The following is a 16,786-nucleotide window of genomic DNA, read 5'->3' on the forward strand; positions in this document are numbered from 1 at the left end:
CCACCTGCTTATGTCTCCCAAAGCCCACCAGTCTCACATTCCTGCAGCAGTATCTTTTGAAGATGACAAAAGAGAAGGAAAAAGAGGCAAGACACACTGAAGAAGGATGAAGAGGCTTTGCTGAAGTCAAAGAGTACTTAGGAAGGATAATAGAGGTCAGAGAGGGAGCAGGGAACAGCAAACTCATGTTGTAATTAGCCTACTCAGGTCATTAACGATGGCTTTCTCCAAGCACTCTCCCTTCTTCAGGTCAAGAGGGTTATCTGATGATTTTCAAATGGTTTGAAAACACTAACTGAACTACACGACGTGAGTGGATTTCACTGAGGAAAATGAGGTAATGAGATTTTGTTTCCTCTACAGATAAGCATTTGCCTTCAAGCCCTAGATCTTTACTAAAATGAGTCAGATCCCAAACTTTAACTCAGTAGCGAGTGACATGCATTAATGTACAGTTTTATGCTTTTATTTATGGATAGATTTTGGCTTATTTTACAGATTTCCATTTTTCCACAACTGCAGATATGTATTAAACATCCCTGAAAGGGACACACTCAATGGTGTCAAAAAGTCTACAGCAGCCACGCGATGAACATACCTGCGCAGAGCTCTGTTGCCACTTGGAGCCCCATTAAATTCAGCAGGACTCTGCAGGGGTGCAGGAACCTGCCTGGGCTGTGCAGAAACAAGGCTGTGTATTACCACCTCAGTCCCATGCTACACGGGTGCTACTCAGCTGGCACCCATGTCACATGCTGCTGGCACAGCTGTGGCTCCAGGCTCGTTGGCTCCAGCCTCTGCCACTCCACTGCCTTGCTGCCCCATCCACCACAGCACACACCTTCTGTCACTTGCCCGGGCTTCTGACTTTCCCTGGGCAGTATGAAAGCAGATGGCACCTAGCACCAGAGTTAGCCCAAAATGAACTCACCAAAACTGCATGAACAAATTCAAAACTGCAGAGCAAGTCTTATTACCACTAACACCACATGTACTCATCACTACAGAATGGCGGAGGCACATTGAAAAAAATAAATACCGTACACCTTTGCAGTAAGCACCAGCGGTCTGATCCACACAGGTACTTGTTTCCCTTTGATTTTAACAGGTTTTAACCAACGTTGGTAAAAATACTAAAAAGAATTTCCCATTAAAATGACCGTAAGTGTGGCCCTGACTCTTACTATCACACTTTTTTTACAAATGAACAGACTGAAGCTCTGAATCTGTAATTCTGGATGCTTTACCACAATAGTTTCTATTATTGTTACTATTTACTGTCATAGCCCCACCCTTTCCATATGGCGTGAGATTTGGTCTGCGACTGTGTTTACCTCCCATTTTATACCATGTAACTGCAGATTTCAGATGTTGTGTGTGACAGAACACAAAGAAGAAATAATGCAACAGTAAGACAGAAGAAGAAAATACAAACAAAATTAAATGACAGAGTTAAAAAGTTGAAAGTCAGTTCTGGAAAGTCAAGAAAAAGATTACTTGAAGCTAAATAACTCAAACCTAAATATTTTCTTTACATTTCACGTAATGCTTTTTAAAATTAGTCAGATTCCAAACTTTATTCAGTAGCATTTCTATGCTTTCTATGTTAACTGACATGATTTATTTTATTATTATTTTTTATTTCATTTAGACTATGTGCAGCTGCCTTGAATTATTGTCAAGTGTTCAGAAAATTTTTTTATTTTTTAAATCAGCACATATCATGAAGAATCCATGTGCACCATCGCCACTAATTAAAGAAATCTTGAAAAATTTTGCCAATGTCAAGCCAACACTTAAAAATAAATCTAGTCACCACAAGCCAATGTGTCTGCTTAGAAACATCTTGTAAACACCTGGGGAAACATTTTCCTTTGTCTGTACATTTCCAACATCATTTAAACACAATGTCCCCTTATGTTCAGCAAATTTCAACTTCAACCAGCATGACAAAATCCTCATCTCGTGAGTGGCCTTTCCAAACCTAGCCCGTTCCCCTAGGATGCTTCTGTTGTCCCACAGCCTCCCTTCCAAGAGGGAAGCAATCACCACCTGGATGCGGAGATGCTCTGAGCATAACGCAGCCCCTGGTGAAGATCACAAGATCTTTCGTGGAGTGAGAAAGTGCCACCCTGCAGTGAGCATCACAGAAAAACAACTCTACGTCTACTTGATCCAACAAACTAATGTATCTTGTGTATTGCCTCCACCAGCAACAGCATGCATCTCAGTGGAAGGCAGACCAACCCTACATAGTACTTCAGATCACCACTACCACACTAAATTCCCCCATGGAAGCAAAAGCAGTGGATAAGCAAGCTACTGCGTTTTGGAGGCTCAAAATATAGCATTCCTACACAAACAGTACTCTGTCTGGAGGAATATGATCTACTTGTGTTGGTGTAACATGCAGGAGCTCTAAATTAGGTCAGCATTGTGCGTGGTGCTGTGCAAATGGAGACACGGACAGAGGAATGTGGCTTCTCAGAGGAACCCAAGCATCCAAAAGCCATGTCTGCACCACAAGCCAAGTCACGTTCATTTTAGTGAGGCTCTGGCTCCCTACTTTCTATGTCACTTTCAAAGACTGAATGTAAATTACCCAGATGATTTAAAACCAAAATTGAACCCCAGTGCCTGGCCAAAATTTATATCTCAAAAACAGCACTGAAGAGAATGAAATTTAGAGCAAAAAAAAAAAAAAGTCCTTTGAGAGAAGTAAGTATTGGAGCCTCCAGTATCAAGCTGGGAGCTTCAGCTTGACGCATCTGGAGCTAGACTGACCAAAAAAGAAATCAATCCGCAATAGATTATAAAAAAAAATATTTTGCACTGATGTAGAATGGATGAGGTGAACTAACAGGTTTCTCCCATCTGTATTTTCCAAAATTTAGATCCTGGATTTTATTATCATTTTTCCTTTAAGTAGTTTGCAACTGATCATGCCAACATCTTATTTCGTTGATCTCAACAGGATATTCTTTAAAAGATGCATTTATTCACTCGGGAACACACTAGTGTAATTAGCCCTGACATTTCAACAGTCTGATCACAAACACAGAGCGCTCTATGTGCTTTTAAGGCAAAAAGATCTCTGAACCAACAGGGCAAAACATTTGAGATGTGAATTTCGCAGGAAACGCGGGGATATTTTGTTAAACACAGTCCTGACCATTGCAAGCATGAGTGCCAAAAACACGAAGTCAAAAGACTGCTGTATTCTTAACAGCACTTCTAATTTTAGACAGAGGGGGTTTTTTTGGTTTTTTCATCTTTTGCCTTAAGATATTTTTTATGGTAACTGCCTCCCCACCCCCCCTATTCCCCACTCTCCCTTTCCCCAAAATTCACATGTTTGACATCAAGTCTGACCATGCTGGAAGCAGAGTCCTTGGCGGGTGTGCCATCAGGGGGGGATCTGTGAGGTGCCAGAAGCAGTGGGGCTGTGAAGAGGGAGGCTGAGTGAGGAAACTGCGAACTGAGCTGGGCTGCACCAGCCCGGGCAGAGTCGACTCCGCTACCCTCGCGAAACACAGCAGTGTGACTTCTAAAGCCACCTGCAGTGTCTGGTCCTGCAGTCCCTGTTGCTGCCGGACCTACATCCACTTCAGCAGCCTTCTGAGCAGTCTGTGCAGGCACTTTCACCCTCTCGCCAGGCCAACGGCTGACACCAGCGCTTGTGTCTGCCTGACCCTACCAGGAGTTCACTCAGAGAACAGAAAAAAGCAGGGAAAAAAAGGAAAAAATGTTTTCTTCACTTCCTCTCCCCCCCCTCCCCCAGAAGGTGAATTTCCATCCTGGCTCACTATGGTGTCAGATGAGCTCCTTGGAGAGTGCTCCCAGGGACCAGTCGTAGGAAGGAGTAGAAACAGAATTGCTTTTTAGCAGCAACTAGTTGGTAAATCAGCTTTTTTGCGACATGCGCACACTCCCAGCCTCACACCAATAAAGTCTATTGCGTACGCAGAGGGGCACGCCACGGGTAGGCCTGTTCCATCACAGCATCCCACAGCCATGCCGAGAACAGCCTGCCCTGCCCGCCCTGGGAACGCTGCGAGGCTGCAGGTCCTCTGCCCAGGGTCTGGTGATGGGGAGTCATGCTGGCTGGGATACACACAGTCATCAGCGTGACAGAAACCAGAGTTCTTATAAAACAAGCAAACAAAACAAATAAATATTAAAAAAAACCCATACACACACACGAAACTGGGGGGGGAACAGACCAAAAAACCACTAGGCTGTGCCAAAGCGAATGAGGACTTCGAACCACCTCCCAGTGCGATCCAACATACTCAACCTACAGGAATCTTTGAAAAGACTTTGACTCAGCCCTACACAAATACTTCTAAAACAATGCAGCTGAATAGTTCTGCAAAATACTGAGCAATAAGCAAATTGAACTGTGTATTTATAAATTAAAGTGTCACTAATTTGAGCCCTTAGGCAGCAGGGCCAGAAAAAGAGAATCAAAATCACATCCCTTCTTTTCTTTTATATTTAAAAATGTCTTCTTGGGCCTGCATATGTTTGTAGTTGGCTAATTTACCCATAAGAATTTCTCCTTTACCCGAGGGTGGGGGAGGAATCTGCAATTACAGGGTTATCTACTGCAAGAGTGCACACAATTTTCTTTCTTTACCCTATATGTAATGCAAAAGGGACACCATCAAAAAAAGGCACTATAAATTTTCCATAAACCACATCAGGAATAACTGTAAAGATCTGCTGAAGCATCCTAAGTGTTGCTGAATCTATCCCGCAGTCCTTTGTCCCATCTCCCCGCAGGACTGTGCAGTTCAGTGTACAAGCTCAAACCGTTTCAGAGCAGCTGAGGGCAAATAAAGACTTTTTTTTGGCACAGTTCCTCCCTCCCCCATGATTTCCCAGTGAATGCTTTTCACTGTTTGCTACTGAGAAAATACTATTAAAGCTGAGAGACTGGACTTTAGAGCTTTCAAACCTTACTACTAGCTTAAGAGTCATCATTTCTTCTCACACCTTTCCCCACACACACTATCTTCTTCTCCAAACCATCTCTTCCCCTCCTGGTACCACAGCACAAGAAAGAAAACAATATGCAACCACAGGACTTCTTTAAAAAAAAAAAAAAAAAAATCATTTTTCTTCCGGCTACTCAAGATTTCTGAGCTCTTGGGACTTATTCTATCTGCTGAGGCTGTAATAAGCTTTTTACAAAAGCTTACAAGATGATCACAAGTTTGACACGGGAACATTCAACCCCATCCTCACAGCCTGGAAAGATGCAACTGAATTTTCAGACATGCTCTTTTGTTAAACAAATTTTTTCTTTTTGGAAGTTTTCAAGCAAACAATTTAAACGTGGGATTTGGCAGAGAAGAGTCTTTTCAGAACAGGATGTACTCACGTTTCAGAATTCTTCCTGACTTCCCCTGCTTTTTTGCCATTATTCATGGACTAAGAGTCCAAACTAGTTCTCCCCCGTTGCCTTTCGGGGTTAAGCAGGAAGGTGCATGCCAGCTGCTTCTCATGGCAGGACCTCCTGCCCCGTGTGATGCCATACAGCTGGGAGCACATCCTCAACACGGCCCAACACGCAAGACTCACCCATCACATTTCTGATAATCTGGGAGGCCTGCCTTCAGCACACAGCCCAAAAGGATTTGTCTGACTGGCCAGTCCCTATCGGCTAAGGAAGGCTCCTGATCCTCTGCCTGCCACAGGACAAACCTGAACCTTACTTAAAAATCCTGTACCAAAAGATTGAATTAAACACTTCCCACCATCAATGTGAAACAGGCTCCAAGCTGCTGCCAAAGTTCACCCAGTTCATCCAGGTCTTAAAATAAGCCTCATGTGGGAATCAAAAAGTGGCCAGAAATGATGTTACCCACTTCATTCCTTATGCACTGTTTATTACAGAAACCAGAACTGCACTGCTCTGCAGCTCAGAAGGAGGCTCTGATCTTTATCTACTATGGGGAAAATTTCACTTTTAGAATTTGCCTTTAGACTAAGTCAGTGAAAATAGTCCACAAACCTTAAGGGCTTGCACTGCAACTTAATGATAGTTCTAATGAGGTTTTAAACTGGACCAGCAAAGCACTGCATGGTTGTGATTTTCACTCACAAATATGCGAATCTAACTGCACGTTCCCAGGGTATTACTACTGTTTTTTTTTTCTAATAAAGAGACATCCTTTGGGACTTTACTTATGTTTCTGAACTGTATGTGATGAATGCATAAGCCCAAAGAACTTTCCCCTTCCTGCTGCAGCTAACGTGGAAAAAGAGCCGGGTGCCTTTGGAAGAGGCAGGGCAAGAGCTTGCCCTGGTTCTGCATGACATCTAGGCTCAGACACAGCGGAGAAAGACTCAGTGGTCCTTGAGTGGAAAGGCACTGCAGGAGGAATTGCAGGGAGCATTTTAACTCCTTATTACATACAGTCACATCTCGTGACTCTTGCAATATGGAGTTTGTTGCAAGACTTTTTTCCCCAAAGGCCTTTCCTGTCCCCAGGACTAAGTACACAAATAACATTCACAGTGTAAAGTCTGTTTTCAGTTGCTTGTAGCTTTCACAAAATTCCCCTTAGGGGCTGAAATTTTCTGAGTTTGGTCCCACTCTATAGGCAACTTCTCTCCCCTCCCCCCCCTTCCAACCAACCAGCTTAGAAACATGCATTTGGCTCCCCTTGAACAGTGGGAAAGTGAGAAAATAGATGATTCAGTGGTTTAAGACTCTTCCTTTCATGGGTGTTCAGAGACCGCCTTGGGGAATAGAAGGAAAGGGGAAGCATGGGGGCGGCAGGGTAGAAAAAACAAAACATGAGATGCGAGCGCTACATGGAGGGACTGCGGGAATAGCAAGGTTGGTCCAGTTGCAATCAATTAAATAACTTCCTAGACAATGTAGAACAACTCCATAAAATTAGTCCTTGCTGCTCCAGAGAAGAAAATTAATTTCTGGGCTCGGCTGGACTCGGGATGAAAAGAGCTAGGGTCTTTTAGATGATGCTTGATGAGGAAGCAGTCAGAGAGATCTTTATGTATATATCCATAGAAAATTTTGTATCTCTGATCTCTGTCATACTGTTACCAAAAAAAAGTGTGACTAAGAAAGCCTGAATGCCACATCAGTATGGCTATCCAGCCCTCTCAGCCTCAGGTCTCTTAGGGTTATTTTCTTTTCACAGGTCGTCTTTTATTTCACACCCATCATAGGTGGCTATTTTAAGGGGCTATAGAGAGGTGCTGAATGCTGATAAGGCAAATCCTGTATCCCTTAATCCACTGCTAAATCAGTCTGCCAGGCTTCCAGGGTACCAGACAGATGGAGTGCACTAGGAAGCTGCCCACAGGCTGGCTACTTCAACCCCAGCTCATCTTTAATCCAGAAAGGTTTTGTTCTGGTATTTTAATCATTGATTGACTGGGAACTTTCTTCCATGCTGGGTTAGGTAAAATATCCATATGTCAGAGGTACTGGGGAATTCGTGAGGCTGTAGATCATAGGAGTGGTGTGAGACAGGATGCGTCTCAAGGGAACCAAGGAAGCCATAAGGAATGTAAAAAGTCACAGGGTTAAAGCCACATTAAGACAGCTGTTATGTTAATGAGAGTTCTGCTTTTCTTCTAGCTGTGGGTCATTGATTTAGAAAAACATGAACAAGGTCTTTTTCATTTTATCGTATTTTTTCCACCGAAGCTAACATAGCCCAAAACATCATATCCTAGATCCCATTCGTCTTGCTAACAGAACTTGTGTAGGAAGCTATCTTTATTATGTTTGAGCGTGGATGACTCCCAGGGCTTGATTTGGTCTTACCTGGCCCAAGCCTATATTTGAAGCTGTTTTGCAAGCATTTCTCTTGGTAAACATGTTAAGAAAAGAGTCACGCACCACTGAGTTTGCCTTCTAGGCAAATTCAGCCATACATCTGAGTTTCTTTCACAGTCATAACAAACACTTAAAAGAAATGTGGTGTGAAGTCTTCTGCAAAAACATTTACCAGGTAAAACTGAAAAAGTCCGGATCTTTCAAGACAGACACTCAACAATACAGCCATGCTGCAATAGGCACAGTTGTCTTAAAAAGTCAGAGGGATATTTTGTATTGCTTATTTCAGTTTGGAGAGTCTGAATGCCTCAGGTGGAGCTGCAAAGGTCAAAACAAAAACACGGTTTCAGCAAAGCAATCAAATTCACCTGTATCCTTGGTCAGACCACAAGTTACTACTCCTTTCTCTTCGTTGGTTAGATCACAAGCTACAACATTTTGCTTGTCACCAAACCGCACATTTGTTTGTGACCACTTGCAGCTCAGACTGATTTAAACTGGGAGTGCATTTCCAAATGACTCTTAGATGTCGAGTAGTGAAAGAGCAACAGAGGATTCTGCCTGCCAGTATTAAACAGTTCACGGGATGTGTTTCTGTGCCATGAAACAAAGTCCTAGTCTGAACCCGAACTCCAGAGTGCAGTTTATTCCAGTATTATTTGGCTGCTATTTGCCCAGTTTTGGACATCTGAAAAATCCAGGTTTGTGCCTTATTTTTTTTTTTTTAATTTAAATCAACTCCATGGTTTACTTCTCCAGCATGTTAATTTGTTTTAGACAATCCAAATCTACATGAAGTTGTGAAGACCTAACAGATATTTGACGGTTTATTTTCTTTTGAATTAAACTGACAGTGGGAATAAAAGAGATATTACAAGGTTTAAATCAAGTCAACTTGAAAAGCTAACCGAAAAGTAAACTGTAGATACTGCACCAGTAACCCTGCTCACTTGTATGGCTCTATAGACACATTGTCCTTTTTAAAATGTTTTTCTCTCCTCTATTAATGCCTGAAAGACCCAAACAACAACAGATGAAATCAGTTAAGTGACTATAAACTGGCACAACAGCTGACCTGATTACACGCAGAGTGCTGTCAAAGGCATAAAATAAACAAACTGGGATAACAGACCTTCTTCTCCAAAGGCTCAGTATTATATTCATGGTAGGTATGGAACAATTACTGGGGAAAACACAAAACTTTTTTCAAAGCAGTTGTTGCCTTAAACAGTTGGAACACCAACGTCCATGTACAGATGCAAAAAACCCCTAAGGCTTTCAGCAATGTAGATTCACATTTTCCTTCTACCCCAGGATCACGTGAGAATACAAAAGGACCCAATGTGCTAACAGAAAAGGAAATGCCTTTGTTAGGCAGCTTTTAAATACCTGGACACGAGCCTCCGTGAGTTTGGCTCTTTGCGCAAGTTCTTCCCGGGTATAAATATCAGGGTAGTGTGTCCTCTCAAAAGCTCTTTCCAGCTCTTCCAGTTGCTCTGCCGTGAACGTAGTCCTGCTGCGACGCTGCTTTCTTTTTAAAGGTAAATCTGGTTCAGAATCGATGTCAGAGCCTTCATCAGACTGGGGTGCTGATGCTCAAGAAAGAAAAAAATGAAAGGCAAAAATTAGCTCTAGTTGAGGGGAAAAAAAAGCAAAATATTGGATCAATTGATGATATCCTCGCATATGGAAAAGCTGCTTTTTCGCCATGACTCAGATCTGAGTTAGTAAATTTCAAAAAAGCAAACAAGTGAGAAACAAATCAGAGTTAAATGTTACATTGCGCAAATGTGCTCAAACAAATAAAAAATTGTCAAAAGCTCACCTACAAGTTTAGCTCCCTTTCCTGGGCCAAGAATATTCAAGGACATCTAGAAATCTTTTTGAGTAAACGAATAATTCCATTGCTTTAACTCCCCCAGAAGTTTGCAGGTGTTTTAAAAACTTGAGCAGTACTGCTTAGTCCCAAGCAATCAAACAAGCAATATGTGCTTGTTCCTTTCCCTCAGCTAGTGAACAGATACAAATATTTGTCACACCAGTGTGCATGTTGTAAGAAACATTCCAAAACCATAGACGCATGTCCATGAGACCTTCCCTATAGACCCATCACTAAAACTTTATCACCGAGATCGTTATGGAAGTGATTACAAAGGCACGGGGAGCACTACTAAAGAAATCAATTCTCAGACACAATCAAATATTGACTTCATGTCATGCACAATTATTTGTCCTACACTCCAAACAGTATTTTACACATTTGTGTTAGTATATCTCAGTACATTTAAACATTCCCGTTCGTTTTGCATCTCACTTGCCTGTCTTAGGACCACCTAACATAAACTTAGGATAGGCCAGACAAGTGTTAATATTAAAAAAAATAACTATAAAATTTGAGACACACGGCACAGAGAAGTCCTGTAAAAACAGCTCAGAGCAATAGTTTCACTTGACTCTTCCAGTTACTAAAGGAAGGAGATTCCAGCATATGTGATGACCAGAGCTGAAACACACGGACTGCATCGCTTCCTTCTTCTAAGGTTTCACCATTGTTCCCCCTAACTTTGGGAGGTTTTCCAGCACAGAGCATGGCTACACACAGATGTGCTGATGCTCAAGCCTCCAGGGAACTTCCCAGGACATGACTGCAGAACAGCCAGCTGTGCTGGACCAAAGGTCCCTCTCACCACCCCCCAAGTCGGTGCATAGGGAAAGTCAGCCAGAAACAGACCACGTATGGCATGTCCATGACCCGGAAAGGGGCTACCAAATCTTGCGATAAGCAGCTGAAAGACAAATCGGAACCAAAACTCTTACTGAGTTTCATAGACGTGTAGAGAGCGAGACGACACACGCAGCCAGGCAGCTCCTGGCACCACTGCTCATTTCCCCTGGGCTCCCTGGCAGTCAAGTGAAATCCAGCCGCGGCTGAACCCATAGCTATAGCTGTGGAGGCAGCAAAGCCTCTTCCAGTGCTCGACCACATTCTCTTTCTCCAACAAACAGCAAGAGTAGCCTTTCAAAGCCAGTCTTCACTTGCATCAGCTGCCGTCCCAGGTGCCAAGCATTTCCTTTTCCCAGAGTCTTTAAGGGAAACCACCTAAAGAGGGCAGACACTCCCCAGTGATGCTGAAAACGTTTGTTCAGTTGAAATACAAGCATTACTGCCACTACTTCAATAATGCCAAATAAATTATTGATATAGACATTGATTTAAAATAATCTTCTTAACATGATTTATTTGGAAATAACTGAGAACACAAAGCCAGAAAGAAATCGCTGTTTGTCAAGCTTCAGCTAAAACCCCCCACCATGTTCGTTTCTAGCTATCTTACATTTCCAATTTCACTCAAGCTGTTTGAACTAATAAATACACCTAATCTGTTTACTTAGTCTTACAGCATGGGAAAGACAAAGTGCTTTTTCAGACAATTCAACTGAAGAGTTTATGAATTTCTGCATACCAAAAAAAAAAACAATTACTGTTAGACCAGAGGCTCTTCTGTGAAAGCTATCTTCATTGTCCAGACACCATCAATATTTTGGATCCAACATACACAGGACATCAGGAGAAACTCCCACAGAGCTCAGCGTTGATGTACTGTGAAAACATCCAACTCCGTCTCTTGCTTGCGTGGAAGATTTGCCCCAAGTAAGACTAGATTAAACCATTCTGGTTCTCGAGAATATTGTCCGCGAGAACAAAGGGGAATCAGCACAAACATCCTATCCCAAACAGTTCAAGTCCATTCCTCATTAAACAGGCAATCTAGGATGTCCCAAAACGAACACAACACATTGTCTGAAATAGTGACAAATCCCAAATCTTCTTGGTTGGGGACCCAAGCGACACCTGCCTTCCTCAAAAACTGCCAAGTTACAGCCCTCCAGGATGGCTTCATGCTGCTGTTCAAGAAGATAAAGGAACGCAGAAATACTTTTTTTTAAAGTAGTTCTTCTGTGCTAACATCATACACAATCACCCACCTTAAGCAGAACAGCTACTGCTGACAAGCTAGACTAGCAGAGGGGAGCACACCATCCATGCTAACAGGGCCATACTGGCTAGCACCCGCACTCTGACCGTACCTGATGGAGTAAGAGCTGAAACAGAGCTCAGGAAGGTCCCTTTCAGAGACAATGTCTGACAAAAGTTGCCTTTGATTGTGTACAATGAGTTTAAAAAAAAAAAAAAATCCCCAGATCTCAGGTACTCTTTCAATACACTCTTTCATACTCTACATGTATATACGGGAAGCCTTCAAACATCTACATCCATGCCTATAAAAAGCCAGCTTAAATTGCAATTTAAAGTGGGTTTTTATCACTAAATTTCTGACCTGTATTCCCTCACCAACTAGGTAGGGAGTATCAGGAGACCTATAACGATCTTTCTACGAATGTTTTATAAAGACTTAGCAAAATCTTGTGATGTTTCCCTGCACCTTGCATTCATGCAGCAATATGAATGCAGAACTGAAACACCGACTTAATTTCATTTTAGCTTTACATTTCATGAAGCATTATATGAAAGGCACAAAGCTAAACCAGTCAGGAAAACAATGAACAAAGTATCTAAGATTCCAGGAGAATATGTCTGCTCAAGTGCAAACATTTAGAGAGAAAGTAATAAAATTAAAATCGGGAGAAAAACATATATCAAATGAAATGGCTTTCATACCTATCTAATTTCACTGGTGTTACCCTTGACCAGGCCTGGCTGCTATGTGCAGCTTTATTGAAAGCACCGAGTTCCTTCGTCTTGTCTGATCTGCAATATTAAAATCAGACAACTGTAATTTCAAACAATAGCTACATGTCTGTACTGCCAACTGCATTACTGTTATTTCTTACAAAGTCTTCATAAATATTATTAGTTTCAGGAAAGTTTTGATTCTTAGTTTTTCCTATTAAAATATCATTATTAGACTTTCATACAGGCGAGAAGCCAATTGGAGTATTGGATAAGCACAGAAACTGGATACACCTCAGCCTTTAAAAAAAGCAGTATTTATTTTATTTATGCTCAATAGCCATAGTGTATTGTCCTTTTGCTAAGCAGTATCTCTCTGACTTTCATGATATAAAAACATACTATTTCGCACAGGTAAATGTGGTCAGATTTCAGCTGGGTTATTCCTGTCTCCATCACCTCCACACACACACACCATGCATATCGCTAGCCTTTGCAGTTGTCCTGATGATCTTAACTCTCCAACCCCTCGTGCTATAAATAGGAGAAAGAAGGAGACTCACCGGTGTCCCGGGAGATCCCCGGCCAGACCCCTCGGGATCACCAGTACCCCCCACTACTGCACAGCTTAAAATGGGAGAGGCAGCCAAAAGCGCTACCAGTAGCTGAGCCAGAAAGTTTAATTAAAGAAGGAATCACAGAATTAAAGAGCAGTTATTTGTCCCTTAAGCCCTCGTGAACTGCCTGGTGGCCTGAGGAAATGCTGAGTGCTGGTTATCACCACGATATGCAAAAAGCCTCTGCCCAGTGTCGCAGGCATTCGGTCACCTGGAGTTCTGCAACCATCCCTTGTCCAAAACACCACACACAGACACGTCAGGGCAAAAACTGAACAACAAAATAGCACTCAAGAGGTCATTCTGTGGGTTGTGCTCCCTCCCAGCAAGACATTTCATTTGAATAATTAAATAACAAAAACATGACAACCATTTCAAAGCCATGCATTACGGCTGCAGCACGGCGCACCTGATGAACGCAGGCAGAGAGGTTATCTCTCTCTGCGACCTGCGAAGACACAACTTCTCTGGCAACCCCTCACCCACAGCGAAACTTTTAAATAAACTATTACACAGCCTCTCCCTCTAAGCATAGGCAGTCTGGGATCTGCCCTAGATCAAATCCGTCTAGCCATGGGTCTCGCTAAGACCCCAAAAGAAAAACCAATATACCAAAGCCTGGGGAGGGTTCTGGGTGGTTTATTTGCTAGCTGCCCTCCCCAGATCTTCTCATTTCTTTCTTCACGCAAGATTAATTCACGGGCTCTCGCCCCCGTGCCACATCTCTATCCCTCCAGGCCGAGCGGGGTGCTCTGTGCCGGGCGGCCGCGGGTCGGGGGCTGCCGGCAGCCGCCTGAGCCCCGCAGCCTCGCGCGCCCGGCGACGCGCGTGACCTCCCTCGTGTTCGCTCGGGTGCCGGCGAGGAGGGGTGCAGCGGGGCCGCTACCCCCACACAAACCGGCAGTAAATGACAAATGACACTTTCCCTTTGTGATCTTCGGGATTTTTGTTGACTTATTTGGAGGCTTTTGTTGCGTCCCAAGCAATGGCCTGTGGCTGAGGCCTATTCGGCCGATTTCCACGCTCCATCTGTGGTATCCATCAGCAGGGCCTCTGCCCGCATTCAGGGCTCTGACACCTGCCTGGCAGGATGCGGGAGGCACAAAGGGGGCTGCCGCCGGCGCGAGGGGGGCGGCGGGCCGGGGGCCGGGAGGGCAGCCAGGGCCAAGGGGAGGCACGGCGGGGGTTAATCCAAGCCGCCCCCTCCCCAAACCTCGGCACCTGGAGACCGCAGCTCCCTGCCAGGGGTAGGGGGGCTCGCTCATAACCCTCCACCACACCGCGGGCGAGCCAACGAGGAGAGGGAGCAGAGACGGGAGCGGTGCCCCGGGACGCGGGCCGCTGTGGGCCGCCGGCGTCGCGCCAGGCGCTCGCTGCGTAACCCCCGGAGCTGGCGTGCTGCGAGGGCTGGGCGCGGGGGTCGGTGGCCAGCAGCGCATTCCTCCCTGCATCCTTGTTTGTCTTGGGGTAGGCTTTCAGCAGCTGGCGTTTTAACAGTCGACGGGCTAGAAACACGTCAGGCGTCCTTTTCTCCTCAAAATTAAGTCCACGGGAGAATAAAACGGCATCTTTATTTCCTACTAACAGCCCCCTGCTCTCCTCCGCTCCGAGCAGTCCCGTTTAGTGGCCGGCCCATACGTGCATACAAGATGTAGCACAGACTCTGGACCCGACCTTCCTCCCAGCGCGTCGGCCCCGCATTTTGCTGGGGAAGGAAACCCGACGCCAGGCTCCCCTCTCCTCCTCCCCAGCCCGCACTGTCGCAGCAAGGAGCCAGTACAAAGAAAATACGCCCTGCCAGGTCTGTGCTAATCAAAACAGGACAAATAAACTCTGACACTCAACAACTCCCCGAGTGCCCCGCAGCCCTGGGCGGAGACTACAGATTAGTTATGAATATGGCCGGCAGCGGGGGACGAGCTCGGGGGTCTGGAGTCACCCCCCAGCCACCTGTGAGCTGCCTGAGACACCACAGCTGAACGCCGTGTTGATCCAAGATAAAGCATGCTCCCAAGATTAGAAAAGCACCCCTGAAATTTTGGGTTGCGGTGGTCCCACTGAAGCAGTTTCGGCAAGTTTACCAGGATGCAAAGCTGCAGTTTTATCCAATTCACTGTTCACTTTCTGTGCTTCACCATCAAAACAGGGGAAGAGGACAGAGGGGAGATTCAGGCACACCAAGTTTCATCCCGTTAGGTCACAGTCCAAAGTTTGTTAGCAGCTGGACTCCTCTTCTTTGAGAGGAAAAGGGAAAGCAAATTTAAAAAAAAAAAAAAGAAAAAAGAAAAAAAATCAAGAAGCCACAAAAGATTTCTCGGTGGGGTTAAGATAAAACACATTAATGGTGGTACATGCTCCTGTTTCCCTGTTCAAAGTGAAAATTTCAGATCAGCAAATATGAGAAAATTCTCATCTTGCTAGAAAGCAAAAGAATAGCTAGTACGAGGCGAAATACTCACAAGTAGTAAAATTGCTTTTAATCCTTTCTGGTGGCATTTTGACCATGATATATAAAAAAATAAGAAAGAAACCAAAAAGCAAGCCTCTGTTCCAGATATGAATATCGCTCATCTAACAAAGATTAAGTCATACTTCAATTACTCCTTTGAAAACTGCTGCTATTTGTAAAGGGCATACTTACAAAAACATTGTAAATAGGTTTTTCTTTTTTAATCTCTGCAGGCACTTTACAAAAGTCTGCAGGGAAAGAATGAGAGAAATTGGAAGAAAATATGTTGCTGTTTAAAGTAAACTGATTAATAAGAGTAATTAATTGGTTACTGGAGTTGAAAAAGAGCAATCCTGTCTCCTATGAGCTCTAAGTTGCAAAGTCAGCACAGAAAGGGAACAACCACCACAACAGTGATAAAAGTGATCTTCTTGAGAGAAGTGGATGGTATTTTTATTTTGTCTGGGCTGATTCACATAGAGAAATGTGCTTTGTACAACGAAGTGAAAAGGAAAACAGTAGCTGCGGTAAAAGGAAATGGCCAACGGTGACTTTTATTTACAATTACCAAGAGACAGGCTATTATTGACCATATGTGCCACAATCGCCCTCCTTATCACGGGTTGGCCATCATGTCCATTGGGAGCTGTTAATGAACTGGGTAATTGAGCTGCTGACATGTGTTACCAAAACAAAACAATAGGAAGAAGAGACAAATGAACATTTTATTTGCCAATCAGAGTAGGTTCCGCTTTTCAGAGAGCTGTGCCTAAGTAAGTGGCTGAATACATAAAACAGTGCATTGAAGGCAGGCAGATGCATGCACAATAATGGTTAACTGACAGCCTATGGCCCATCTGTGCTTAACATTTTGTTAAAGAAATTACTTGACTTGCTAAAGAGACAAATCATACAGCTGCCCCAAGTGCTGCATTATAAGAGATAAATCACTAGCTAAACTGTTTCATGCTTAAAATGACAATGCATATTAACAGTTAGCAGGGACATTTTGTCAGCACAGCTTGATGCAGTTATAACTTACAAAAAATGTGACAGCTCATAGCTATTCAACGATTTCAACTTAGAGGAGAATGACAACACTGCAAAAACAATTTCACTGCGCAAACAATAGGCAATTCACAGTCTATTCTTTTTAAAAATAAACTTTTTTTTTTGAATGATGAAATAATATGAAAAGGAAAAAATTG

The 16,786-nt window shown here is 43.6% G+C and overlaps 1 protein-coding gene across 3 annotated transcripts in view; it reads right to left on the reverse strand.

The window, feature by feature from the left end:
* The window catches only part of PAX3 (paired box 3), an 80,024-nt gene that overhangs the window by 17,773 nt on the left and 45,465 nt on the right, over positions 1–16,786 (reverse strand). For all 3 annotated transcript variants that reach the window (XM_075417300.1, XM_075417303.1, XM_075417301.1), the window contains one exon: positions 9,209–9,414. In XM_075417300.1, coding sequence (XP_075273415.1) covers positions 9,209–9,414 — 206 coding nt within the window. The remainder of the gene's footprint in view (positions 1–9,208; positions 9,415–16,786) is intronic.

Source organism: Opisthocomus hoazin, chromosome 4, assembly GCF_030867145.1.
Source record: "Opisthocomus hoazin isolate bOpiHoa1 chromosome 4, bOpiHoa1.hap1, whole genome shotgun sequence".
NCBI lineage: Eukaryota > Metazoa > Chordata > Aves > Opisthocomiformes > Opisthocomidae > Opisthocomus > Opisthocomus hoazin.